The sequence below is a fragment of the Triticum aestivum genome, chromosome 3A, assembly GCF_018294505.1.
Source record: "Triticum aestivum cultivar Chinese Spring chromosome 3A, IWGSC CS RefSeq v2.1, whole genome shotgun sequence".
Classification (NCBI taxonomy): Eukaryota; Viridiplantae; Streptophyta; class Magnoliopsida; order Poales; family Poaceae; genus Triticum; species Triticum aestivum.
In genome coordinates this window covers 631564770-631591669 of record NC_057800.1, presented here as the reverse complement: position 1 = coordinate 631591669, position 26900 = coordinate 631564770, and the positions used below count along the sequence as shown (strand labels likewise).

Here is a 26900-nt window from a genome sequence, read left to right as displayed (position 1 = left end):
AAAACCAATGGCGATTGTGTGATTCTAGTACTGGAAAGATGGTTGTTTCTGTTATCCTTCTCACGATGGCATGCGACATCATTGGTAAGCACAAAGGTTGCCATGGACCGTTATTTGTCTGTCTCTGAAAATACTCCATCACTTCAAGAAAAAAAGATAGGTCAAGGTGCCTTTTGTAGTTCACAACTGATTTTTTTTTCATCTGCTATTCATAAGGTTCCTGAAAATCGCATTGGTGTAAGTCGATTTTCATGAAGAAGGAAGGGAGGCAGAGTGGAGCTCTGAGGCCGAGCTAGGAACAAGCTGGCGTCGGACATGACGTGGCAGGTGGAGACGAGGCGAGGGCGTGACAGGTGCGGGTGGGGGTGCCATTATTTTTTTTATTCCCGCTCGGATTAGACAATGACTTCGCTGGAGGCGGGGACAACGCGAGGTCATAGCGAGAGGTAACACATGGAGGCGAGTTGTTGGAGGAGAAAGAAGAGGAGAGGCCGGAGGAGGAAGGGTGCCCAGCCGGAGGATTTCAATCGAGCGGCTGGGCAAAATCGACTTGCACGATTTTTTCGAGGCGGCTTGCATATAGTCGTGCCTTTTGTTTTTCATTTCAAGAATTTTACTGTACGCTTCATTAAGGTAGAAGGGAACGATCAAGAATCCGAGACGATAGATCCGCAACTGTCGGCATGCATGGCAAATTAGCTGCTAGCTCTTGTTTTTCATAAGGCAACGACCAACTTCTTTCTTACACCTAAGTACACCCCAAGGTCTCACGTACACAACAAACAAGCAAAGCACGGACGGACGGACGTACAATTAATGGCCAAAAAGCATTCGCGCGTGATCTCTAGTCGTCCTCCTCGCCGCTGATGAACTTGCCGGTGCCGGGGTTGATGGCGGCGATGAAGAAGAAGACGACGTTGAAGAGCACGAGTGGCTCGATCTCGCTGATGGGCACCCCGGTCTCGATGTTGAGCTGCGCCAGCGCGCCCTTGCCCGTGATAATCTCCCCGATGATGGAGAAGGCGATCCCCAGCTGCGCCAGCCGCCCCACGAACAGCTCGTTCGACTTGGTGAACCCGAACAGCGGCCCTGCAGCATGCATCGTACAAAATCATCAGACATGCATGTCGTAGAGGCGCGAAGACGCCATGGAAATCGATCTAGCTAACTGCTACGTACCTCCCTCGCTGAGGCCGAGGGCGGAGCGGAAGCCTTTGCCGGGGGCGATGACGGCCTTGTCGAGGCCGGTGGGCTGCTCGTCGACGAACCTGCCGCGGTCTCCGAGCGCGCCGATGGCGCCGAGGAGGGTGAAGAGGATGAAGAAGAGGAGGAGGGGCTCCGCCTCGTAGATCGGGATGCCGGTCTCAAGGTTCAGCTGGGACAGGATGCCCTTGCCGGTGATGGCCTCTCCCAAGATCGATGCCTGATATCAACAGTAAAAACAGTTATCATCAGGCGCTCAGAAGTTCATCCTGACCGTTCACTTTGTAAGAAGTTCATTTTGACTGTTCCCTTCGTAAGAGAAGTTTGTTTTGCTTCACTAGTAGTGCAATGTACACTGCCGTCTAAACATAATTTCGATGCAGCATAGCAAAATACTATTCTGAAGTTTAGTGTTCTTCTCTTGAGTTACCGCAAAAAAGAAACAATTCTCTTGAGTCTCAGTCCTATTCTAAACCCTTCTCATTCTATAGAGTAGTATAATCTTTAGAGTAAATTTGCATTACGATTTTGTTTTATGAAAATTTAGGAAAAAAATAAAAATTTAAATAATTAAGAAAACATATTATAAATTATGTATAATTCTTTAGTTAACTAAGCCAGTAAAGTTTCCCTAAAAGAATTAAGCTACTTCCATAGTTGTACTAAAGCTGTGACAAGTAATATGGTTGGGAGGAACTAGTAATTTTCTCATACAATTTACAGAAACACACTATAACTTCCTTTGAACAAATTACAGAAAATCACTGAAATTTGCCAAAGTTTTTTTAAACTATTTATTATTTTGATGATTGGAAATATACTAGAGTAGTTTAAATTCCACACTATATAGCAAATCCACATATTTGTAAGTAGCCTGCACCGTTATATATTATCCTAAAAAAACCTAAGCTTTTTCCCTTCCGTCCTATTAATTCACATGGGAATTTCTTTTTGAGCGATTGTGTAAGCTTTTGGTAAATTTGCCCTCGGTTTCTAGTTTCTCTTCTTGACTATATGTTTGAGTTTGAACTTTGAACTGAATAGTATAAAACCATCAACTAGTTCTGTTGTTTGTTCAGCAGCTAGTTCTGTTGTTATTCTACGCTTGGAATGATCCACACATAAAAGAAAAGCAACAACAAAAACGTGCATGCCGCAGGAGCACTCACGGCGAAGCCAATCATGGCAACACGGCCGACGAAGAGCTCGTTCTCCTTGGTGAAACCGATCCCGCCGGACGTGCCGAAGATGCCGTCCTCCGTCTTGGGCTTGGGGGCAGCGACCTATATACATATAACCAAAACACAAGGCCATCCAGCGTCAGATAAACAAGCAGAGGCAGACCTGCATTGGTGAACAAGATATCAGGTAGCTAGGCTCGAACCTTCTTGGCCGGCGCGGCCTTGGTCTTCTTGCCGAACAGGGCCATGGTCCGGACGGAGAGGGACGGCATGTGCTTGTAGTACGCCGCCGAGGACGACGAGGAGAGCGCGAGCCGCGAGAAGGGCGTGGACGCCGACGACGGCCGCGCCGCCTGCAGCAGGCTCCTGCCGGAGGCCACGCCGTTGACGCCGGACATGAGCATCGACTGTGCCATGGCCCCTAGACTCTCACTCGTGATATCGCTTCGCGCGTCGTCTGTGGCTGTGAGGGTGCTGTATCTTGGGGGACTTTGCTCTGCGGCCGCGCGGCCACATTTTATGAGATCGCACGGCACGGGGTGGCGCCTACGTGTGGCGCTGCGGGGGCGCGTGATTGGCGAGCGGGCGGGGCGAGGATAGGGTGCGCGAAGGGCAGCGGGGAGACCACGTTTCCCCGAATCCGGCCAATGGCCGGGGCGATGCACACGTGGACAGCCCTCTCGTTAAGCTGATACGGTTTGTGCGATCGAACAACGGCCCGGGAGCCGACGGAGTTGGTAGTACGCTCGCCTCACTGAAAAGTGCTGCAGGGCCAGGCTGCCGCGGTGCCACGCGTGCGAGGCCACTGGTACATTGTAATTTGTACTGTACTGCGTTTGGAGTCTAGCGAAGTGGACTGTGAGTGGCATGGCTGGCGTTTCTGGTATCGGCAGTGCCATCCGTCGCACAACTAGTAAATTCTTTTTGTGGAAATTAGTAAACTGGATTTCTGGCCTCCGAATCTTGGTGTAGATTCGCGTGAGGTCCGACGAACTCGTCTACTCCGCCTCTTCGCCACAGCGGTGACATTCTCCCATTGTGGCATGACCTCAGCCACAGATTAGTGACGAAGACGATGCTGGCATTTCACCTCCGTCGTGGCAATATCGAAGGGGGCGGACAAATTGGGGGCCGCTTCGGTCCTAGGAGGATAGCCGGAGAATGGTAGATGATGGCAATGGAGTCTTTTGCGAAAACGCTGGTATGAACAAGGAAAACAAAGGAAGCTATAATCGTCGGATATACCCTGCTCCAATTAGCTGCCAAGTGGCAAACGAAAGCAAGTCCAAAAAAAAACCAGAAAGGAAATTTAACCCAAACGTAAAAGGAAAATGCTCGGTCTATAAGATGAATAGAGTTACCAGCGAAAAAACTCAACAAATGGTTTCGTAGTGTAGTGGTTAGCACTCCAGACTTTGAATCTGGCGACCTGGGTTCGAATCCCGGCGAGACCTACTTTTTTTTGTGTAACATCTAGCATAACTAAGACAAATATAATTACCAGTGACAGCAGTCATTTTTCGTAGTGTAGTGGTTAGCACTCCAGACTTTGAATCTGGCGACCTGGGTTCGAATCCCGGCGAGACCTTCATTTTTTTAGTTTAAAACTAACATTAGCCATTTACAATGTACTCATATTTGTTAGAGATTAGTATTTTCAGTTTACAATGTACTCAGACTCTTTTTTTTTTCCTGACATTTGGTATCTACATGGTACTGTGTACTCACGCTTTTTTCCCTGCTACAAGGCACATACCTCCCGTGCTACAAAACTCACAAGTGAAAGAAATGTGTTGAAGAATAAGTATCAAAAACCATGCACAAATAACATTCACAATGAAACATTAAATAGAAACAGTAAGCCAAAAGAAATTAAGGCTTGCAAAAAAGTCGCCTAAGCATCTGTTAGTACATTAGGTGAAGGGCTAAACAATACAAACACTTCCTTTGCTTTCTACTTTAAAAAATCTGTGCAAATGGTGGATCCAGGTCGGGTTGTCTATGTAAGTCATGATGTAATTCCACTAATGCTGGCGTAGCCAGAGAATCTTTCGGCGAGACAAATTCATCATACATAACAGGTTACATATATGGGTTGTCACCACAGTCTAGAGGCTAACAACACTTAGAACATACCTCTGTCTTCTGATTTACATTGGTGTGACTATAACCTTACCAAAATTTACACTACACTGCCAAGAACATTCAGTCCTGATGCGTCTGCTGATTTCTCTCTCGCGCAAATGCTTTAAATAGATCAAGCCCTAAAGATACATTGAGCACATTCATTCCCTGCTACAAGGTACATACCTCCCGTGCTACAAAACTCACAAGTGAAAGAAATGTGTTGAAGAATAAGTATCAAAAACCATGCACAAATAACATTCACAATGAAACATTAAATAGAAACAGTAAGCCAAAAAGAAATTAAGGCTTGCAAAAAAGTCGCCTAAGCATCTGTTAGTACATTAGGTGAAGGGCTAAACAATACAAACACTTCCTTTGCTTTCTACTTTAAAAAATCTGTGCAAATGGTGGATCCAGGTCGGGTTGTCTATGTAAGTCATGATGTAATTCCACTAATGCTGGCGTAGCCAGAGAATCTTTCGGCGAGACAAATTCATCATACATAACAGGTTACATATATGGGTTGTCACCACAGTCTAGAGGCTAACAACACTTAGAACATACCTCTGTCTTCTGATTTACATTGGTGTGACTATAACCTTACCAAAATTTACACTACACTGCCAAGAACATTCAGTCCTGATGCGTCTGCTGATTTCTCTCTCGCGCAAATGCTTTAAATAGATCAAGCCCTAAAGATACATTGAGCACATTCATTCCCTGCTACAAGGTACATACCTCCCGTGCTACAAAACTCACAAGTGAAAGAAATGTGTTGAAGAATAAGTATCAAAAACCATGCACAAATAACATTCACAATGAAACATTAAATAGAAACAGTAAGCCAAAAAGAAATTAAGGCTTGCAAAAAAGTCGCCTAAGCATCTGTTAGTACATTAGGTGAAGGGCTAAACAATACAAACACTTCCTTTGCTTTCTACTTTAAAAAATCTGTGCAAATGGTGGATCCAGGTCGGGTTGTCTATGTAAGTCATGATGTAATTCCACTAATGCTGGCGTAGCCAGAGAATCTTTCGGCGAGACAAATTCATCATACATAACAGGTTACATATATGGGTTGTCACCACAGTCTAGAGGCTAACAACACTTAGAACATACCTCTGTCTTCTGATTTACATTGGTGTGACTATAACCTTACCAAATTTACACTACACTGCCAAGAACATTCAGTCCTGATGCGTCTGCTGATTTCTCTCTCGCGCAAATGCTTTAAATAGATCAAGCCCTAAAGATACATTGAGCACATTCATTCCCTGCTACAAGGTACATACCTCCCGTGCTACAAAACTCACAAGTGAAAGAAATGTGTTGAAGAATAAGTATCAAAAACCATGCACAAATAACATTCACAATGAAACATTAAATAGAAACAGTAAGCCAAAAAGAAATTAAGGCTTGCAAAAAAGTCGCCTAAGCATCTGTTAGTACATTAGGTGAAGGGCTAAACAATACAAACACTTCCTTTGCTTTCTACTTTAAAAAATCTGTGCAAATGGTGGATCCAGGTCGGGTTGTCTATGTAAGTCATGATGTAATTCCACTAATGCTGGCGTAGCCAGAGAATCTTTCGGCGAGACAAATTCATCATACATAACAGGTTACATATATGGGTTGTCACCACAGTCTAGAGGCTAACAACACTTAGAACATACCTCTGTCTTCTGATTTACATTGGTGTGACTATAACCTTACCAAAATTTACACTACACTGCCAAGAACATTCAGTCCTGATGCGTCTGCTGATTTCTCTCTCGCGCAAATGCTTTAAATAGATCAAGCCCTAAAGATACATTGAGCACATTCATTCCCTGCTACAAGGCACATACCTCCCGTGCTACAAAACTCACAAGTGAAAGAAATGTGTTGAAGAATAAGTATCAAAAACCATGCACAAATAACATTCACAATGAAACATTAAATAGAAACAGTAAGCCAAAAAGAAATTAAGGCTTGCAAAAAAGTCGCCTAAGCATCTGTTAGTACATTAGGTGAAGGGCTAAACAATACAAACACTTCCTTTGCTTTCTACTTTAAAAAATCTGTGCAAATGGTGGATCCAGGTCGGGTTGTCTATGTAAGTCATGATGTAATTCCACTAATGCTGGCGTAGCCAGAGAATCTTTCGGCGAGACAAATTCATCATACATAACAGGTTACATATATGGGTTGTCACCACAGTCTAGAGGCTAACAACACTTAGAACATACCTCTGTCTTCTGATTTACATTGGTGTGACTATAACCTTACCAAAATTTACACTACACTGCCAAGAACATTCAGTCCTGATGCGTCTGCTGATTTCTCTCTCGCGCAAATGCTTTAAATAGATCAAGCCCTAAAGATACATTGAGCACATTCATTCCCTGCTACAAGGTACATACCTCCCGTGCTACAAAACTCACAAGTGAAAGAAATGTGTTGAAGAATAAGTATCAAAAACCATGCACAAATAACATTCACAATGAAACATTAAATAGAAACAGTAAGCCAAAAAGAAATTAAGGCTTGCAAAAAAGTCGCCTAAGCATCTGTTAGTACATTAGGTGAAGGGCTAAACAATACAAACACTTCCTTTGCTTTCTACTTTAAAAAATCTGTGCAAATGGTGGATCCAGGTCGGGTTGTCTATGTAAGTCATGATGTAATTCCACTAATGCTGGCGTAGCCAGAGAATCTTTCGGCGAGACAAATTCATCATACATAACAGGTTACATATATGGGTTGTCACCACAGTCTAGAGGCTAACAACACTTAGAACATACCTCTGTCTTCTGATTTACATTGGTGTGACTATAACCTTACCAAAATTTACACTACACTGCCAAGAACATTCAGTCCTGATGCGTCTGCTGATTTCTCTCTCGCGCAAATGCTTTAAATAGATCAAGCCCTAAAGATACATTGAGCACATTCATTCCCGCCATACCAGAAAGAGCTAGTGGCAGCTCAATGCCCTTATCAAACTTGTGTGCGTCGGTGATCAGTCTGTATGTGATCAATATGTGGCAGATCACCCTTGCTGTCACAAAGGTAGTCCAGTTGAGTACCCATTCCAGTTTCACCAGTTTTCTGTTGAAATCACGGAATCCAGCCATTCTCCTCAATTTCCTTACGTGCAAGAATATGGAGTGCATCTGCAGTCATAAAGTTCGTCAATCTATCTGCCATTGCTGCGTACCAATATTCTAACTTAAGATTAATCGCTGCAACCAAATGTACCCCTTCCACACGGCCTGCTTATGGTGGAGACTGAACTGAACTAGTTATTATGATACTAGATGGTTATGCCCTTGTTCTTAAATAGGGACATTAATGCCTCATTAATATTGTATTCATATTCAAGCAACGTGATGCAGACCTGTACAATTGACAAACGGAAGGAAATTTAACAGGAACCATCAACATTATGTCTGTAAGACAAATGACATAAATATAACCATCAGTGGACCACACTCAACAAATGGTTTCGTAGTGTAGTGGTTAGCACTCCAGACTTTGAATCTGGCGACCTGGGTTCGAATCCCGGCGAGACCTATTTTTTTATTTGACATATTGGTATTTCCATGGTACAATCTACTCACTTCTTTTTTGGGCTGACCGTTTAGTATTGGATAAAATATCGACTCACAAATTTTTAGCTGGCATTTAGTGTTTCCAGGGTACAATGTACTCTTATTTTTTGCTGAGATTTAGTGTTTCCCTGGTACCCAAACCTTCCATGGTACAACTACTCACAGTCTAGAGGCTAATAACCTTCCATGGTACAACTACTCGCACTCTGGAGGTTACTAACCTTCCATGGTACAATTACTCTCAGTCTGGAGGCTACTAACCTTCCATGGTACAATTACTCTCAGTCTGGAGGCTACTAACCTTCCATGGTACAACTACTCTCAGTCTAGAGGCTAATAACCTTCCATGGTACAACTGCTCTCAGTCTAGAGGCTAATAACCTTCCATGGTACAACTACTCTCAGTCTAGAGGCTAATAACCTTCCATGGTAAACTTGAAGATACCGCTGTCCTCTGATCTACCTTGGTGTGACTATAACCTTACCAAAATTTACAGACACGATCAAGAAAGGCACATTCGCTGCAACCAAATGTACCCCTTCCACACTGCTTACTGTGAAGACTCAACTGACCTAGTTAGTTCGATAGATGTACCCTTGTTTCTAAAATGGGATATCAATGCCTCATTAATATTCCAATCTGGCGATGTGATGCAGACATGTTAAAGAACTCAAATCATGTATTCTAGCAATGTGCATGAACATGAAGAAGGAACTGCAATGGCCACTAGCGAGTGGTTGGAAGATCAGCTGAGCAATCAAAACAATTAACCTTCAAGGTCATACTGAATGGACCAACCATATTCCAAATTGTAAGGATAAAGTGAATTGTCTTATCTGCGTTCTATTTGTATCATCATTCAAGCAACAGGTTTACTGCAGTAAAGTTTGGCTACAACTTAGTCGCTAAGAGAGTATTACCTCTGTCATGACATTGTCGAAGGGGGACTATGGTTACAACTGATCCACAGAAGTGAGATATCAGAGACCGGCCACGGCGAGGGTGGTGCTGATAAGTTACAATGTTTAGGTCGTGCGTTTATTTTGTAAGGTGAAATAGAACTAGTGCTGGAAAATCCACTACTGGCTAACCATATTGAAATTAGATACATTTTGTTATCCAATGGTTGACCCAATGCATCTGCTCTCAAATATTGTGTGTTGTTAAGTGCACAATGTATATTCTTGAAGCTTAATAAAGAGAGGGAAAAACACCAAAAAAACACTCAACACTTCGTAAATCTGAATAGCACCTCAATGAGACAAAATTATTGTACCACGCAATAGAGCATTTGGCTAAATGAATTGAAAAACTAAAATAAAATAAGACATTCGTTGGATATTCCTTGCTCACTTTAGCTGCCAAGTGGCAAACTAAAGCAAGTCCAAGAAAACAGATGGAAATTTAACAGGGACAATCGAGTAAAGGAAAATATTTTGTCTGTAAGCCAAATGACAGAAATATAATAATCATCAGTGGATCAACTTAACAAATGGTTTCGTAGTGTAGTGGTTAGCACTCCAGACTTTGAATCTGGCGACCTGGGTTCGAATCCCGGCGAGACCTACTTTTTTATCTAACAATATAGTATTTCCATAGTACAGTGTACTCAAATTTTTAGTTGACATCTAGTGTTTCCAGGGTACAATACAATGTACTCCTATTTATGCTGACATTCAGTATTTCCCAGTGTACCCAGACCTTCCATGGTACAAATAATAGAGGCTGATAACACTTGAACATAACTCTAGTAATTTACATTGGTGTGACTATAACCTTACCAATATTTATAGTACACTACCAAAAAAGGCACATTCAGTACCTATAGATACCAACTTCAGATCGCTGCAACCAAATGTATCCCTTCCTCACTGCTTAAGTTGAAGACTGACCTACATAATTCCGTAGATGCTTATACCCTTGTTCTTAAAACGGGACATTAATGTCTCATTAATATTATATTCTATCAGTGATGCAGACCCATACCAGAAAAAATAAATTGTGTTCTAGCAATGTGAGTCAACATGAAGAACAAACTGCAATGGCCACTAGCGAGCGATTGAAAGCCCAGCTGGGTAATCAAAACAATTAACCTTGAAGGTCATACTGACTGAATGGACCGACTGTAATACTTGTTCCAAATTGTAGGGATAAAGTGAAATGTCTTATCTACGTTCTCTTCGTATGGAGGCACGGTTACAACTACTGATCAAAAGAAGTGAGACATCGGAGACGTGTAAGAAGGGTGGGCCTGCCACGACGAGGTTGGTGCTAATAAGTAAGAATGTCTTTGCCATGTGCTCATTTTTTAAGATGCCATAGAACAAGTGGTTGAAATCCACTACTAGCTAAGCATGTTGAAGCTAGATAAAAGAAATTATCCAATGGTTGTCCCAATGCATCTCCTCTCATATGATGTGTGTTGTTAAGTGCATAAATATTCTTGAAGCTTAATGAAGAAGAGAAAAACACAAAACAAACACTCAAAACACGCAGTAAATTGTAATAGCAACCCAATGAGACAAAATTATCATACCCACACAATGGAGCCTTTGGCGAAAATCAATTCAAAAGAAAAAGTATTCGTCAGATATTCCTTGCTCCATTTAGCTGCCAAATGGCAAACTGAAGCAAGTCCAAAACAAATGTAAGGAAATTTAGAAGGAACAATGGAATAACGGAAAATATTTTGTCTGTAAGCCAAATGACAGAAATATAACCATCAGCGGATCACACTCAACAAATGGTTTCGTAGTGTAGTGGTTAGCACTCCAGACTTTGAATCTGGCGACCTGGGTTCAAATCCCAGCGAGACCTGTTTTTTAGCTGATATTTTAGTATTTCCATGGTGCTATGTGCTCACTTTTTTTTTAAAAGATGACATGTAGTCAGGAAAATATCGACTCCCAATTTTGTAGATGACATTTAGTGCTTCCAGGGTAGAATGTACTCCTATTTTTGCTGACATTTAGTATTTCCCTGGTACAATGTACCCAGACCTTCCATCACAGTCTAGAGGCTAATAAGACTTGAAACTTACCACTGTCTTCTGTTTTACATTGCTGTGCCTATAACCTCACCAAAATTTACAGTATACTATCCAGAAAGGCACATTTAGTACATATAGTTACTAACTCAGCCAAATGTACCCATTCCCCACCACTTAAGGTGGAGACTGAACAAAACTACTTATTTCAATAGATGCTTATACCCTTGTTCTTAAAATGGGACATCAACGTCTCATTAATATTCTATTCTAGCAAAGTGATGCAGACACATTAAAGAACTCAAAACCTTGCATTCGAGCAATGTGTGTGAGCATGAAGAAGGAACTGCAATGACCACTAGCGAGCGGTTAAAAGCCCAGCTGGACAATCAAAACAATTAACCTTCAAGGCCATACTGAATGGACCAACCACATTACTTGTTCCAAACTGTAAGGATAAAGTTAAATGTTCTCTCTACGTTCTAGTCATATCATCATTCTGGCAACAGGTTTACTGTAAAGTTTGGGCTACAGCTTAGTTGCTAAGACGGATGAACTCCGTCGGGACATTGTCAAAGGGGGTGGACAAGTTGACCGCAGATTCGGTCCTAGGATTGTTAGAGAGCGGTAAAGATGATATGATAGCGGGCCGGCGATAGGCTCGAAGGAAGAGGTGCCCGGGGGGGGGGGGGGGGGGGGGGGTATGGTTACAACTACTGATCCACAGAACTGAGATATCACAGACCTGTAAGAAGGGCGACTCGACCACCAGGAGGTTGGCGTTAATAATAACAATGTTTTTGCCATGTGTTTATTTGCCACTACTGGCTAATCATGTTGAAGCTAGATAGATTTTGTTATCCAATGGTTGTAGCAATGCATTTCCTCTCATACGATGTATGCTGAAAGTGCATAATATATACTTTTGAAGCTTAATGAAGAAGAAGAGAAAAAACACCAAACACCTAGTAAGTCTTGATAGCAGCTCAACGAGAGAAAATTATCGTACCCACGCAATGGAGCCTTTGGGTAAAATGAATGGATAAGAAGTATTCTTTGGACATTCATCACTCCATTTAGCTGCCAAGTGGCAAACGGAAGCAAATCCAACGAAAGGATTTAACAGGGACAATCAAGTAAAGGAAAGTAGTTTGTCTGTAAGCCAAATGACAGAAATATAACCAGCTGAGGATGTCACTCAACAAATGGTTTCGTAGTGTAGTGGTTAGCACTCCAGACTTTGAATCTGGCGACCTGGGTTCGAATCCCAGCGAGACCTACTTTTTTATTTGACATTATAGTATTTCCATAGTACAATGAGCTCATAATTTTATTTTATTTTGATGACATATAGTAGTCCTGAAAAATATCGAATCACAATTTTTTAGATGACATTTAGTGCTTCCAGGGTAGAATGTACCCCTTTTTGCTGATATTTAGTATTTCCTAGTACATTGTACCCAGACCTTCCACGGTACAAATACTCAGTCTAGAAGCTAATAACACTTGAGCATACCTCTGTCTTATGATTTACATTAGTGTGACTACAACCTTGCCAAGATTTACACTACACTATCAAGAAAGGCACATTCAGTACCTATAGTTACTAACTTGAGATTAGTCGCTGCAACCAAAGCCCAAAGATGCCCATTACCCACTGTTTACGGCGGAGACTGAACAGACTTAATTCCATAGATGCGTATGCCCTTGTTTTCAAAATGGGATATCAATGCCTCACCAATAATCTATTCTAGCAATGTGATGCAGTACAAGAACTCAAAATATCGTATTCTAGCAATGTGAGTGAACATGAAGAAGTAACTGCAATAACCACTAGCAAGTGGTTGAAAGCGCAGCTGGCCAATCAATACAATTATCCTTCAAGGTCATACAGAATGGAGCGACCATATTACTTGTTCCAAATTAACGCACCTCAAACACCTAGTAAATCCTAATAGCAGCTCAATGAGACAAAATTATGGTAACCATGCAGTGAAGCCTTTGGCTAAGATGAATTTAAAAAAGGGTATTTGTCGGATATTCCTAGCTCCATTAAGCTCCAAAGTTGCACATGGAAGCAAGTCCGAAAAAAGGGAAGGAAATTTAACACAAACCGTCGAGTAAAGAAAAATATTGTCTGTAAGGCAAATGACAGAAATATAACCATCAGTGGATCACAGCCAACAAATGGTTTCGTAGTGTAGTGGTTAGCACTCCAGACTTTGAATCTGGCGACCTGGGTTCAAATCCCGGCGAGACCTAATTTTTTGGCTGGCATTTTAGTATTTCCATGCTACAATGAACTCACCTTTTTTATGACATTTTAGTATTCAGGAAAAATATCGACTCACAATCTTTTAGCTGACATTTAGTGTTTCTAGGGTAGAATGCACTCCAATTTCTGCTGACATTCAGTATTTCCCTGGTACAATGTACCCAGACCTACCATGGTACTAAACTACTAATACTCGCAATCTAGAGGCTAAACACTTGAAACATACCTCTGTCTTCTGATTTACATTCGTGTGACTATAACCTTACCAAAATTTACGGCCACAATCAAGAAAGGAACATTCAGTACCTATAGTTACTGACTTCAGATTAGTCATTGCAACCAAAGGAACCCCTTCCCCGCTGCTTACGGCAGAGACTGAACAAGAACTCAAAATATTGTATTCTACCAATGTGAGTGAACTTGAAAAGGAACTGCAACGGCCACTGGCTAGTGGTAAAAAGCAAGCTGGCCAATCAAAACAATTATCCTTCAAGGTCATACTGAATAGAGCGACCAAATTACCTGTTCCAAATTATCGTACCTAAAACAACTCTTAGATCCTAATACAGGTCAATGAGAAAAAAATATTCTACCCACGCAATGGAGCACATGGCTAAAATGATTTCAAAAAATAAAATAAAATAACATAATCATTGGATATTCTTTGCTCCATTTAGCTGCAAGGTGGCAAAAGCAAGCAAGTCCAAAAAAACAGAAGAAAGTTTAACAGGAACTATCGAGTAAAAGAAACTATTTTGTCTGCAAGCCAAATGACAGAAATATAAGCATCATTGGGTCACACTCAACAAATGGTTTCGTAGTGTAGTGGTTAGCACTCCAGACTTTGAATCTGGCGACCTGGGTTCGAATCCCGGCGAGACCTACCTTTTTGGCTGGCATTTTAGTATTTCCATGCTACAATGAAGTCATCTTTTTTTATGACATTTTAGTATTCGGGAAAAATATCAAATCGCAATCTTTTAGCTGACATTTAGCGTTTCCAGGGTAGAATGTACTCCTATTTTTGCTGACATTTAGTATTTCCCTAGTACAATGTACAAAGACCTTCCATGGTACAGGTACTTACAGTCTAGGGGCTAAGAACACTTGGATCTTCTGATTTAGATTGGTATGACTATAACCTCACCAAAATTTACAGTACACCATCAAAAAAGGCACATTCAGTACCTATAGTTACTAACTTCAGATTAGTATCTGCAACCAAACGTACCCCCTCCCCAGTGCTTACTGTGGAGAGTGAACTGAACTACCCATTTCCATAGATGCGTCTACCCTTATTCTTAAAAAGGGACACTAATGCCTCATTGATATTCTATTCTAGCAATGTGATGCAGACCCATACAAGAACTCAAAATATCGTATTCTAGCAATGTGAGTGAACATGAAAGAACTGCAATGGCCACTAGCGAGTGGTTGAAAGCACAACTGGCAATCAAAACAATTATCCTTCAAGGTCATACTGAATGGAGCGACCATATTACTTGTTCCAAGTTATCGTACCTCAAACACCTAGTAAATCCTAATGGCAGCTCAATGAGACAAAATTATGGTACCCACGCAATGAAGCCCTTGGCTAAAATGAGTTCTAAAAAAAGTTACTTGTTAGATATTCCTAGCTCCATTAAGCTCCAAAGTTGCAAATGGAAGCAAATACAGAAAATTGGAAGGAAATTAACACAAGCCATCGAGTAAAGGAAAATATTTTGTCTGTTAGGCAAATGACAGAAATATAACCATCAGTGAGTCACACCCAATAAATGGTTTCGTAGTTTAGTGGTTAGAACTCCAGACTTTGAATCTGACAACCTGGGTGATTTCCATGCTACAATGAACTCACATTTTTTATGACATTTTACTATTCGGGAAAAATATCGACTCACAATCTTTTAGCTGACATTTAGTGTTTCCAGGGTAGAATGTACTCCTATTTTTGTCGACATTCAGTATTTGCCTGGTACAATGTATAGAGACCTACCATGGTATACTAATACTCACAATCTAGAGGCTAATAACACTTGAAACATACTTATGTCTTCTGATTTACATTGGTGTGACTACAACCTTACCAAAATAAAAATAGAAGTAAGGTATCATTGGATATTCCTTGCTCCATTTAACTGCAAGGTGGCAAACGCAAGCAAGTCCGAAAGAACAGAAGGAAATTTAACAGGAACCATCGAGTAAAGGAAAATATTTTGTCTGTAAGCCAAATGACAGAAATATAACCATTAGTGGGTCACACCCAACAAATGGTTTCGTAGTGTAGTGGTTAGCACTCCAGACTTTGAATCTGGCGACCTGGGTTCGAATCCCGGCGAGACCTACTTTTTTAGCTTGCAATATAGTATTTGCATAGAATGTGCTCACAATCTTTTATGACATATTAGTGTTCGGGGAAAATATCGACTCCCAATCTTTTAGCTGACATTTAGTGTTTCCGGGGTAGAATGTGCCTCCTTTTTGCTAACATTTAGTATTTCCCTAGTACAATGTACCCGGACCTTCCATGGTACAGATACTCATAGTCTAGAGCATTGTTTTTAAGGCGTCCTGCCTTGGACGCTTAGGCGATAAGGCGCCTGGGCAGCGCCTTACAAATATGCCTGCCTTAGGCGCTTAGGCGTCCGCCTTAGGCGCCTAGGCGTCGCCTAGGCGCTAGAATGGGTGGTGCTCGCCTTAGGTCGCCTTACCGCCTTAAAAACAATGGTCTAGAGGCTAAGAACACTTGAAACATACCTCGGTCTTCTGATTTAGATTCCTGTGACTGTAACCTCGCCAAAAAATTACAGTACATCATCAAAAAAGGCACATTTAGTACCTATAGTTACTTACTTCAGATTAGTAGCTGCAACAAATGTACGAACTACCTATTTCCATAGATGTGTATACCCTTGTTCTTAAAAAGGGACATCAACACCTCATTTACCCGCAAAAGAAACTCATTAATATTCTATTCTAGCAATGTGATGCAGACCCGTACAATAACTAAAAATCTAGCAATGTGAGTGAAAAATGAAGATGCAACTGCAATGGCCATTACCGAGTACTGTAGTTGATAGCACAGCTGGCCCATCAAACAATTATCCTTCAAGGTCATAATGAATGGACCAACCACATTACTTTTTCCAAATTATCGTACATCAAACACCTAGAAAACCCTTATAGCAACCCAAACAGACAAAAGACCGTACTCACGCAATGGAGCCCTTGGCTAAAATGAATTGAAAAATAAAATAAAACAAGTCATTCATCAGATAACTCCGCCTATGTCTTCTAGGCATAGCCGGTCCCAAGCCCGGGTAAAGGAAGAGGGTTGTGATAGGCTTGGCGAGCCAACGTAAAAACTAGCCAGTCCCATAGGTATGAAACCCATTTGAGCGAGAGTAGTACTAGGATGGGTGACCTCCTGGGAAGTCCTCGTGAAAGGGTTTCATATCTAAGGGTTGTGATAGGCTTGGCGAGCCAACGTAAAAACTAGCCAGTCTTTTGGGTATGAAACCCATTTGGGCGAGAGTAGTACTAGGATGGGTGACCTCCTGGGAAGTCCTCGTGAAAGGGTTTCATATCTAGCCTACCCCAACTTGTTTGGGATAAAAGGCTTCGTAAGTAAGTAAGTAAGTCATTCATCAGATATGCCTTGCTCCATTTAGCTGCCAAGTGGCAACCGGTAGCAGGTCCAAAAAGACAGAAAATTTAACATGAAGCATGGCCTAGAGAGATAATATTTTGTCTTAAGCCAAATGACACAAATATAACAATTGGCGGATCACACTCAACAAATGGTTTCGTAGTGTAGTGGTTAGCACTCCAGACTTTGAATCTGGTGACCTGGTTTCAAATCCAGGCGAGACCTATTTTTTTAGCTGGCAATTTAGTTTTCCATGGTACAATATACTCACATCTTTTTGTGGCATTTAGTATTTGAGAAAAATATTGACTCGCAATTTTTTAGCTGACATTTAGTGTTTCCAGGGTAGAATGTACTCATATTTTTGCTGATATTTAGTATTTCCCTGGTACACTGTACCCAGACCATCCATGGTACAGATACTCAGACTAGAGGTTAATAACACTTGAAACATATCTCTGCCTTCTGATTTACATTGGTGTGACTATAACCTCGCCAAAATTTACAGTACACTATCAAGAAAGGGACGTTACCTATACTTGCTAACTTCAGATTAGACGCTGCAACCAAATGTACCACTTCCTGACTGCTTACGGCCGAGACTGAACTGAACTACTTGTTTCAATAGATGCTTATACCCTTGTTCTTAAAAAGGGACATCAATGACTCATTAATATTCTGTTCTAGCAATGTGATGCAGAAACATACAAAAACTCAAAATCTTGTATTCTAACAATGTGCATGGACATGACGAAGAAACTGCAATGGCCAATAACGAGTGGTCGAAAGCCAAGATGGACAATCAAAACAATTAGCCTTCAAGGTCATATTGAATGCTGACCACATTACTTGTAATGTAAGGATAAAGGGAAATGTCTTCTCTATGTTCTCTATGTATCATCGTTCCGCAAACAGGTTTACTGCCACAAAGTTTGGGCTACAACTTAGTTGGTAAGTCGACATTACCTCTGTTGTGAAATTGTCGAAGGGGGCGAACAAGTTGAATGCAGATTTAATCCTAGGATAGTCAGAGAGCGGTAAGATGAGATGATGGGGGCAGGTGATGAGCTCGAAGGAAGAGGTGGGGTACAACTACAGACCATAGAAGTGAGATATCGCCATATCGGAGACATGTAAGAAGGGAGACCTGACCACGACGAAGATGGTGCTAATAGTAACAATACTTTTGGCATGTGCTTATTTTTTAAGTGCTATAGAACAAGTTGTGGAAAATCCACCACTGGCTAATCATGTTGAAGCTTTATACATTTTGTTATCCAATTTTTGTCCCAATGCATCTCCTCTCATATGTTGTGTGTTCTTAAGTGCATAATATATCCTTGAAGCGTAACAAAGAACAAGAGAAAGAACACCAAACAGACACTAAACACCTAGTAAATCCTAATAGCATCTCAATGAGACAAAATTATCATACCCATGCAATTGAGCCTTTGGCTAAAATGAATTGAAAAAAAAATTGTCGGATATTACTTGCTACATGTAGCTGCCAAGTGGCAAATGGAAGTAAATCCAAAAAAGGGAAAGAAATTTAACAGGAACCATCAAGTAAAGGAAAATCTTTTGGCTGTAAGCCAGATGACAGAAATATAACCATCAGTGTACCACACTCAACAAATGGTTTCGTAGTGTAGTGGTTAGCACTCCAGACTTTGAATCTGGCGACCTGGGTTCGAATCCCGGCGAGACCTACTTTTTTTAGCTGACATTTTAGTATTCCCATGGTACAATGTACTCGCATTTTTTCCGGGTTTTAGTATTCAGGAAATATATCTACTCGCGATTTTTCTGCTGAAATTAGTGTTTCTAGGGCTACTCCTATTTTTGCTGATTAGTATTTCCTTGGTAAAATATATGCAGACCATACAAATACTCACAAGTGAAAGAAAAGTGTAACTCCAAATGTACACCTACCCACTGATTACGGTGGAGACTGAACTGAACTAATTATTTTGATACTGTGTTCTTAAAACAAGACATGATTGCCTCAGTAATATTCAATTCTAGCAACATGATGCGCCAACCCGTGCAAGAACTCAAAATATTGTATTCTAGCAATGTTAGTGAACACGAAGAAGGAACTGCAATGGCCACTATCGAGTGGTTTAAATCCCAGCTGGGCAATCAAAACAGTTAGCCTTCAAGGTCATACTGAATGGGCCTACCATGTCATTTGTTCCAAATTGTACTGATAAAGTGAAAGGTCTTCTCTACGTTCTCTTTGTATTATCATTGGCAAAAGGTCTACTGCAATAAATTTTGGGCTACAACTTATTAATGTGGTCATCTACCAACTATGGTCATGCTTGTGACAGCAGCTCGCAATCCTGAGTTGGAAAGGCAATGCTAGTGTACTGATTTACATCACATGCCACAAAGATGGTCTGTTGGTGACAATTTAGGTGCAATGCAATTTATAAGTGCAAAGGAAAGGATTTCTCTCTTAAGGAGTACACACCTATTCCTCAACAACTGGGTAAATAGTAACCCCATGGCAAATGATAAGACAAAAAACTATTTGAAGTGACCAAGTAAACCAAATTTGTCAGCAAAATTAAATGCCAGAAAATATGAGAAAAGATATGTGTATGTACCTCGCATAGAAGAGTGAGAATTAGGTAGTTGATTGTCACATTCCGATACAGAGCTAGCGTAAAGCAAATAAGCAGAATAAGGTGATGCATCAGAATCCCAGGAATCCATCCACTGTACAGCCGGTAGCGGAGCATATCCAATTGGTCATAAGCAAAGTAGCCACATGAAAAGCACAGAGCAGAATATGCTCCAATCCAACTGCTACCAACTAATTCTTCATGCTGAAACATGTTCTCAAGGCCTTTGGTACGCCATTGGCACAATAGAACAAAGATAACTGCAAATCGAGATAGGAGTGAGATAGAGTCGATCAACAAGCCTAACAACATATGACAGCATCGATGGAACAAACTAAAGAGATAAATATTTACCAAAAAAAGACATAGTTCAAGAATATGCATTACACCTACGAGCCATCCATTTAAAAGAAGGATCAACAGTTTTACATACTGCAGAGGGAATGCTCTACAACTTCCTAACTATCTTGAGAGAAACAACAGCACCACTAAATCCAATGGCACATGGACCATCTACGACATAAAATTTCCATTTCTATCATTTTTTTGCTTAGGCATTGTCAATTACATGGGCGATGGATTTACTGGCAATAAGTACGTGCAAAGAAGTGGTACACGAAGTAATGCTTGAGAAAGGTAGTGTTCTAAAAATCAGCCGCCTAGTGCACCTAGAGGGCCCCCAGATACTAGGTGACACCCATCCTGCTAGCCAATTTATCCCTCCTAGGCCCACCTAATTGGCGTTTAGGCACTAGATGCTGATTTGCCGCCCAACTAGCAGACAAAATGGAGATATTTGGTGCCTAACTAGTGAACTCTTCTAAACACACTGTATACCATCACCATTCTTTTTAAGGGTTGGCAAATTTTCATGGAAAACATGGAAGTATTTGCACGCAAGGCCATTGCATGGTTGCCACATTTACTTGGAAACTGAAACCACACAACCTCTAGAAGCTGAACATGCTATAAACAGCAAGGTAGCAAGCAATATGGGCTTTTAGAAATCCTGCACAATTTCAGCCAATCAAAGCTCAAATGGAGACAATTTTGAACAGCACAAGTAAGCAGTATCACAGTGACCAACGATACTAACAATAACAGTACATAGCTCATAGTGCCCCCTTTTGTTCAGGGCCGGCCAAATTGCATCAAGCATCAACAGGTTTACCGGCTGATTAATCTGCCGCGCCCTCTCTATCCCCACCAAATTCGCGCAACGCTGGAAGTCAATTGGGCGTACGCTTTCTTCTACTAGGCGATTAACCCGAAGCACGTGTACGGGAAAAGCGACGGAACTAAATGCGAGGGTTCGGAGGGGGGGGGGGGGGCGGACCTGAGGCGGAGGTGAGGGAGGAGTGGAGCAGCGAGACGGCGGTGTTGACGAAGAGCGGGTCGCGGGAGACCGCGGCGCGGACGGCCGTGTTGGCGGCCTGGAAGAAGGCGAAGCCGGCGGCCACGGCGGCCAGCTCGCGGCGTCCCCGGGCGCCGATCTCGAACCCCACCGACACGGCCCACAGCACCAGCGTCGCCGCGAAGAAGGCGCTCGTGTCGCCCGCGCCGGCGCGGCGGGGCGGCGGCATCGGGGCTCGTGCCGTCTCCGCGTGGCGAGCCGAGAGCCGCACCCGTCCACACGCTAGCCGGCTAGTCCCCCCCTCCCCTCTTCGTCGGCCGCTTGGATTGGACCGCCCGCTTGTTGCTTTCCGGACCTAGAACCCGACACCCGGGCCCCACCCCTAGGGGAGAGAGAGAACCGATCCTTCGAAATTTGAAACGAAAATAATTCGATCTAGTAGAAAAAGAGGAAAAGAAATGCCCCGGGCGTAACGTCATCCATCTCGCTCGCTGGGCCGTCCCCCGTCGGCTCGATCCCCACAGCCCAACCACCACCAAGCCGGCCGGCCACCGCGAGCGGGGGGGTTGATTTCCCCATGGCGTCCAAGCAGATGGAGGAGATCCAGCGGAAGCTGGCGGTGCTGGCCTACCCGCGCGCCAGCGCGCCTGCGCAGTCCCTCCTCTTCGCCGGCGTCGAGCGCTACCGCCTCCTCGAGTGGCTCTTCTTCCGGTACGCCCGCCCCCGCATTTCCGCCCCGCCCGCCCTCCGCCGTGTGCCTCGGCGCGGGTTCTGGGGCTCGTAGGGTTTCCGAATTGAGGATTTCGTTTGCTGACCTGCTGCTGCTGCTGTGGTCCGGAGGCTGCTGGGCGACAGATCGCCATTCACGCAGCAGAACTGGCAGGGGGACAGCCTCGACCGCGACGAGGAGAACAGCAGGATCCAACGTAAGGTTTCTGCTCCACCTGTTTCGCCGCGCTGAATAGGGAGTGCTTGCTCGTGCCTTGTGCTGATGGTTGGGGTTATGCAGACTTGGCGGAGATCGCGAATTTCCTTGGTATCACGCCTTCAGTCGACACTGAGGCGATTCAGGTGAGAGGAATGCAGCTCTTTGTTCTAGGAAGCTTACATTTGTTGAGTATTAGATTTTGTTACACACAGATGGCAGATCTCTGGTGTGTGGTGAAAATCGCAAACTCAGATTCAGCGTTTGTCATCTTTTGTGGGATTGCAGGGCAGAGGCAGCTACGACGAGCGGGTGGAGCTCCTCCGTCTAATTGTTGACTTGGTGGAAGCTAGCTGCTATGCCGACAATCCAGAGTGGAGGTTAGGTTGGTTTGCACTTTACTGTCTGTGGTATACTTTTGCTATGCTGATTATGCAAAGGCATTAGTCAGATTCTGATGTCGGTAGCTATTTTCAGTTAAACCTTTTCTAGCACTGTAAGCGGAAAGGAATGTTTGATGCAAAATGTACTGTGTTGTACAGAAAATATTAGATGATGCTTTAACCTCAATATTAGGGCATCTAAAACATAAACTTTCTGACAAATTGCTCCCTGGCAGTGTTGATGAGCAGTTGGCAAAGGACGTACAACTTGTAGATTCCATTGCAGAGAAACAGGCACAAATATTTTCAGAGGAGTGCAAGCTTTTTCCTGCAGATGTCCAAATACAATCAATTTACCCCCTGTAAGTACGCCCAATTTGATGCTCTTATCATTTGTGTTATTTAGAGGGCTCGGATTTCTAGCACCCTTATAACTCCTTAAATGGTATTAATCCATCTTGCTGTCTTGTGACCCCCAGTTGACTAGCAATTTAACGAACCAGTGAACCACCACTATTTCACTGAGTTAAATTATCATTTTGCAGGCCTGATATAGCAGAACTAGAGTTGAAGCTCTCTGAGTATACCAAAAAGATGTCAAATCTGCAACAGATGGTGCAGGAGCTAGCCTCAAAGGTATATAAACACATTACTGGATCCTACTTCTGTATTCGTATAATTGTGATCATATATTTAAAATCAATCTATACACTTCTATCTGAAATTCCCATGCATATCATGTTTGTTAGTTTGTTGACAGTACCCTGCAGTATGCTATTTGCGCTAACAGTGGTCTCTGCTGCCCAGTATGACTATAATCCGAACGAAGACTATGCCGAGACAGAGTTGAAGTTGAGGGAACATTTGCAATCGTTTCTTGAAACAGTAAAATCCTTCAATATGATATACACTAAGGTGAACATCTTATGCAACGTTATGTAATTTTCTCCCTGTATCTCCTTATATTCCAGACAAATAACCTTGACATGAATATCATTTGTACTTCTGATTATCATTTTTCATGTGTTTTGAGTTGTTGGATGATAGAAGTTATTTGTCGTTGTAGGAAATTCATCCTTGGACCCACATGATGGAGGTGCCACAGTTGCATGGGTTTGGTCCAGCTGCTAACCGCTTGTTAGAGGCTTATAACACACTTTTAAAGGTACTATCTAAATATATTTTTATTCGTTTATTGGTCACTTTGTTGCTCATTTGAATTTCTTGTCTATCTCTGACGGTCTGACCTATATGTCATGATCTGGTTATTTGAACTTTTGATGGGATGAAAATAGTAGAAGTTCATTTGTCAGTAGGTACTCAGTATGTCAAAATACTGTCATAGTTTTATGATATTTCTTTCAAGTTTCAGTGACTATTTATTATCATAGGTTATTTATTGTCCTGCAATATGAACTTAATGCACAGGACAGATGTTTGTTTTTCCCTGTCAAAAACTCAAAAATAGCCTCGTATAAACCTTATTGGTGTTATTTTTGAAATGCTGATGGCCGGCAATATTATCTTGTGAACTCTAGTCAACAGGAATTAAACACCCTGCTACAAATTCTAAAGCAAATCTGGGTAGCTTCAGATATCTATAAGCCTGGAAGTTTCTGTGTAGTGAGTAGTCCTTGTATTCTGTTCTATGAAATGTATCTCCAAAATAGTAGTATAAGATAACATGGTATAGCTTTATGTAGAATTACACTGTGTCATCCGTTTAAAATAATACCACCTCTTACTTCAAACTTTTACAGCTCTTGTAGTAATTCATGCCCTTTCAAGTAGTTAGCGTGCTCTGGCTAAGTGCTGACAGCGTCAACCATACTCTTACAAAACATGCTTTGACTTGAGTGCTTATTTATGATGTGCAGTTCCTTGGAAATTTGAGGAGCCTGCGAGATTCATATACAGCAATGGCAGCTGGCTCACTTTCAAATTCAAGCGAGCCTTCATCCGTCACAAAAATCATTTCAGACTGTGAATCCGCGCTCACGTTCTTAAACAACAGCCTTGCCATCCTTTCAACTTCCGTGGCACGGGAGCAGGGTGAAACGCTATGATTTTATGGCCATCTTATACCAAGATTCAACTCTGGTACACGTGTGTAAGCTTGTAGTGATTCAGCTGTTTGCCTTTTGGTTTCAGTTGAGGCGCGGAGTAAAGCTTGTGTTCCCATTGTCGGTGTGGTCGTGTATTTGTGTGTGGTTGTTGATTCTTTTGCAGTTGTAACTTGTGACGTTCAGTGAACAATTCTTATAAACTTGATAGCATAGTACTAGTTAACTGTGTTTCTACATTCATAGCGAAACTGATTGTGATGGCTTATGGATTATGTCTCTGCACCTCATTGGTGCATTCTTCGACTGCCTGGCATATTATCCAATACCATGTCGATCAAGATTGGCTTTGTCTTATGAAAGTTTATTGAGGGAGTATTTGGGTTATATTAATTAAGGAAACATTCAGAAAATATCCTATGAAAACTTAGAAATGCATCTAAATATGAGAAAATCCTTTTGAATTTAATTCGTCATTGTTTGTTTGCCGGTCGTTGCACCACCAAAGAGAACAAATTCGTCATCTGTCGGAGCTAGAGATGATCTTCAGGGAGGAGAAAGTTTGGCAAGTAATTAAAAACATGCACCCAGGTGGCGCACCTGGACCGGATGGATTCGGTGCTATGTTTTATCAAAGAGCTTGGCCAATCATCAAGAATGACATAATGGCGGCGCTTGCCAAGCTTGCACTGGGAGAGAGCAGAGGATTCGCAAGACTTAATCGAGCCCTCATAGTGCTCATACCCAAAAAGACGGATGGCGTTGGATGTGGGAGATTTCCGGCCGATCAGTTTACCGCATAGTTTTTCCAAACTGCTCGCCAACAGAGTTCGAAAGCAAATGCCCGAACTGGTGGGAGTGAACCAGTCTGCATTCATAAAAGGGGGAAGCTTGCATGATAATTACCTCCTGGTGAGACAAGCAGCCACGAAAATCCATGCGAGGAAGAATCATGGGGTCTTTCTTAAACTGGATATCACACGTGTGTTCGACTCCCTCTCGTGGCCATTCCTGTTCGAGGTTCTCCGAGCCAAAGGATTCGGTACGCTGTATCTAAATTGGATCGCCGCCCTGCTTCAGACTGCTAATACGCGTGTGCTAGTTAATGGAGTCCCCTGGAGGAGAATTTGGCATGCCAAGGGACTTAGGCAAGGGGATCCGGTCTCCCATTTGCTCTCTCGTCGTTGCTATGGAGGCACTCTCGGCCATTATTACTAGGGCCTTGCAGGAGGGAGTACTAAGCAGTTACATGGGCATCTAGGCGATGCAGAGACTGTCCATATATGCAGATGATGTCGCCCTCTTTGTGAGGCCATCCATGCCGGACCTCGAGTTTGTCTGGAATGCATTGGAGATATTTGGTGAAGCTTTTGGCCTTAGGGTCAATTACAAAAAATCGTCAGCAATCCTAATAACGGAAGATCAGGAAGACCGGGCCAGAGTGGAGAGCCTCTTGCAATGCGCCATCGGGGAATTCCCCTGTAGATATCTAGGGTTCCAGTTAGCTATCAAGAAGCTTACCAAGGTGCAGTGGCAACCGCTCCTAGACCAAGTTAGACACTTTATCCATGCATGGCAGAGAGGTCTTATGCAGCGCTCGGGTCGGCTCGTGTTGGTGAAATTTGTCATCGCGGCTAGACCATTTCATCACTTGCTTATCATGAAGGCACCGGCTTGGGTCCTCGAGGACATCAACGGTTGGATGAGAGCCTTCTTTTGGGCTAGAAAGAACCAAGTAAATGGAGGCCAATGCTTAGTGGCTTGGAACTCAATCTGCAGACGGCTTAGCTACAGTGGACTTGGAGTGAAGAACTTGAGTCTGCAAGCCCTAGCCCTTAGAGTGAGATGGGAGTGGCTTAGGCGTACCGAGTTGCACAGGCCATGGCAAGGTCTTCATATGCTGATTGATGATGAGGCGCGGCAAGTGTTTGGTAGCCTAGTGATGATAACCATTGGCAGAGGATACAAAGTGCTACTCTGGAGGGATAGATGGATTCACGGTTTTGCAGTTCAGGACATAGCGCCATTGCTGGCCCGAGGAGTGGACACAAAGACGAGAAATACTAGGACAGTGGCTCAGACTTTGAGTGGAGAGAGATGGGTTCAGGAGCTGCAACCCCAACTCTCTTATGGAGCGCTGATTCAGGTCATGCACCTTAGGCATGCGATCGCTACAGTGCCGAGAGATGTGCAGGTCGAGGACACCTTTGCATGGCCACATGACAAATCAGGTGTGTACTCGGCAAAGTCCACCTACACCCAGTTGTGCATGGGTGGGATTCGATCCTCGATGGCCATTGGGATTTGGAGAAGCTGGGCCCCGCTCAAGTGCAAAATCTTTGCATGGCTAGTGGTGCAACACAGATTGTGGACATCAGACAGGAGAGCACGGCATGGCTTGCAGGAGGTGCCTTCCACTTGCTATACTTGCATGCAGGAAGAGGATAATGTCGAGCACATTCTGGTGCAATGTGTCTACGTGCGCGAGGTGTGGCACACATGTTTTGACACATTGCAGCTTACTGTTTCG

At 42.7% G+C, this 26900-nt stretch overlaps 3 protein-coding genes and 11 non-coding genes across 15 annotated transcripts; 12 read left to right on the top strand and 2 right to left on the bottom strand.

Moving 5' to 3' along the window:
• Window positions 1-666: 666 nt before the first annotated feature.
• On the bottom strand, window positions 667-2892 carry LOC123062743 (photosystem II 22 kDa protein 1, chloroplastic). Its single transcript, XM_044486389.1, has 4 exons — window positions 2588-2892; window positions 2373-2486; window positions 1180-1423; window positions 667-1089 (listed from the first exon to the last, which is right to left on the bottom strand). The coding sequence occupies exons 1-4, from the start codon at window positions 2798-2800 to the stop codon at window positions 845-847; spliced, it is 816 nt and encodes a 271-aa protein (XP_044342324.1). The 5' UTR covers window positions 2801-2892; the 3' UTR covers window positions 667-844.
• Window positions 2893-3766: 874 nt separating this feature from the next.
• On the top strand, window positions 3767-3838 carry TRNAQ-UUG (transfer RNA glutamine (anticodon UUG)). Its single transcript has one exon. It is a non-coding gene; the product is annotated as a tRNA-Gln (tRNA).
• Window positions 3839-3895: 57 nt separating this feature from the next.
• On the top strand, window positions 3896-3972 carry TRNAQ-UUG (transfer RNA glutamine (anticodon UUG)). Its single transcript has one exon. It is a non-coding gene; the product is annotated as a tRNA-Gln (tRNA).
• Window positions 3973-6598: 2626 nt separating this feature from the next.
• On the bottom strand, window positions 6599-21332 carry LOC123062742 (TLC domain-containing protein 2). Of its 2 annotated transcripts, XM_044486388.1 has the most exons (4): window positions 20982-21332; window positions 19628-19905; window positions 7335-7666; window positions 6599-6779 (listed from the first exon to the last, which is right to left on the bottom strand). In XM_044486388.1, exons 1-3 carry the CDS (start codon window positions 21226-21228, stop codon window positions 7364-7366), a joined length of 828 nt encoding a protein of 275 aa, XP_044342323.1. In that variant the 5' UTR covers window positions 21229-21332; the 3' UTR covers window positions 6599-6779; window positions 7335-7363. The 2 variants fall into 2 exon arrangements, with proteins under 2 accessions (XP_044342323.1, XP_044342322.1); XM_044486387.1 differs by having other exon boundaries at window positions 6599-7666; window positions 20982-21331.
• Window positions 7995-8066, top strand: TRNAQ-UUG (transfer RNA glutamine (anticodon UUG)). Its single transcript has one exon. It is a non-coding gene; the product is annotated as a tRNA-Gln (tRNA).
• On the top strand, window positions 9600-9671 carry TRNAQ-UUG (transfer RNA glutamine (anticodon UUG)). Its single transcript has one exon. It is a non-coding gene; the product is annotated as a tRNA-Gln (tRNA).
• Window positions 10851-10922, top strand: TRNAQ-UUG (transfer RNA glutamine (anticodon UUG)). The gene has a single exon. It is a non-coding gene; the product is annotated as a tRNA-Gln (tRNA).
• On the top strand, window positions 12299-12370 carry TRNAQ-UUG (transfer RNA glutamine (anticodon UUG)). Its single transcript has one exon. It is a non-coding gene; the product is annotated as a tRNA-Gln (tRNA).
• Window positions 13281-13352, top strand: TRNAQ-UUG (transfer RNA glutamine (anticodon UUG)). The gene has a single exon. It is a non-coding gene; the product is annotated as a tRNA-Gln (tRNA).
• Window positions 14178-14249, top strand: TRNAQ-UUG (transfer RNA glutamine (anticodon UUG)). Its single transcript has one exon. It is a non-coding gene; the product is annotated as a tRNA-Gln (tRNA).
• Window positions 15639-15710, top strand: TRNAQ-UUG (transfer RNA glutamine (anticodon UUG)). Its single transcript has one exon. It is a non-coding gene; the product is annotated as a tRNA-Gln (tRNA).
• On the top strand, window positions 17169-17240 carry TRNAQ-UUG (transfer RNA glutamine (anticodon UUG)). The gene has a single exon. It is a non-coding gene; the product is annotated as a tRNA-Gln (tRNA).
• On the top strand, window positions 18653-18724 carry TRNAQ-UUG (transfer RNA glutamine (anticodon UUG)). Its single transcript has one exon. It is a non-coding gene; the product is annotated as a tRNA-Gln (tRNA).
• A 90-nt stretch (window positions 21333-21422) lies between the features above and the next one.
• Window positions 21423-24676, top strand: LOC123062741 (AUGMIN subunit 7). The gene is made up of 9 exons (XM_044486386.1): window positions 21423-21710; window positions 21840-21925; window positions 22009-22070; window positions 22213-22304; window positions 22544-22669; window positions 22853-22943; window positions 23115-23222; window positions 23374-23472; window positions 24185-24676. The coding sequence occupies exons 1-9, from the start codon at window positions 21577-21579 to the stop codon at window positions 24371-24373; spliced, it is 987 nt and encodes a 328-aa protein (XP_044342321.1). The 5' UTR covers window positions 21423-21576; the 3' UTR covers window positions 24374-24676.
• The last annotated feature ends 2224 nt before the right edge of the window (window positions 24677-26900 follow it).

Bases quoted from the DNA above. Each gene is read 5' to 3' on its own strand.
- LOC123062741 (XM_044486386.1), top strand. From the start codon at position 21,577: ATGGCGTCCAAGCAGATGGAGGAGATCCAGCGGAAGCTGGCGGTGCTG. The intron at 22,071-22,212 runs GTGAGAGGAATG...GTGGGATTGCAG, and splicing joins TCGACACTGAGGCGATTCAG to GGCAGAGGCAGCTACGACGA. The intron at 22,670-22,852 runs GTAAGTACGCCC...ATCATTTTGCAG, and splicing joins ATACAATCAATTTACCCCCT to GCCTGATATAGCAGAACTAG.
- LOC123062742 (XM_044486388.1), bottom strand. From the start codon at position 21,228: ATGCCGCCGCCCCGCCGCGCCGGCGCGGGCGACACGAGCGCCTTCTTC. The intron at 19,906-20,981 runs GTCCGCCCCCCC...CTCGATTTGCAG, and splicing joins CTCCCTCACCTCCGCCTCAG to TTATCTTTGTTCTATTGTGC. The intron at 7,667-19,627 runs GTACATACACAT...TTATGACTGCAG, and splicing joins TTCTCACTCTTCTATGCGAG to ATGCACTCCATATTCTTGCA.
- LOC123062743 (XM_044486389.1), bottom strand. From the start codon at position 2,800: ATGGCACAGTCGATGCTCATGTCCGGCGTCAACGGCGTGGCCTCCGGC. The intron at 2,487-2,587 runs GTTCGAGCCTAG...ATATGTATATAG, and splicing joins AGGCCGCGCCGGCCAAGAAG to GTCGCTGCCCCCAAGCCCAA. The intron at 1,424-2,372 runs GTGAGTGCTCCT...TGTTGATATCAG, and splicing joins TTGCCATGATTGGCTTCGCC to GCATCGATCTTGGGAGAGGC.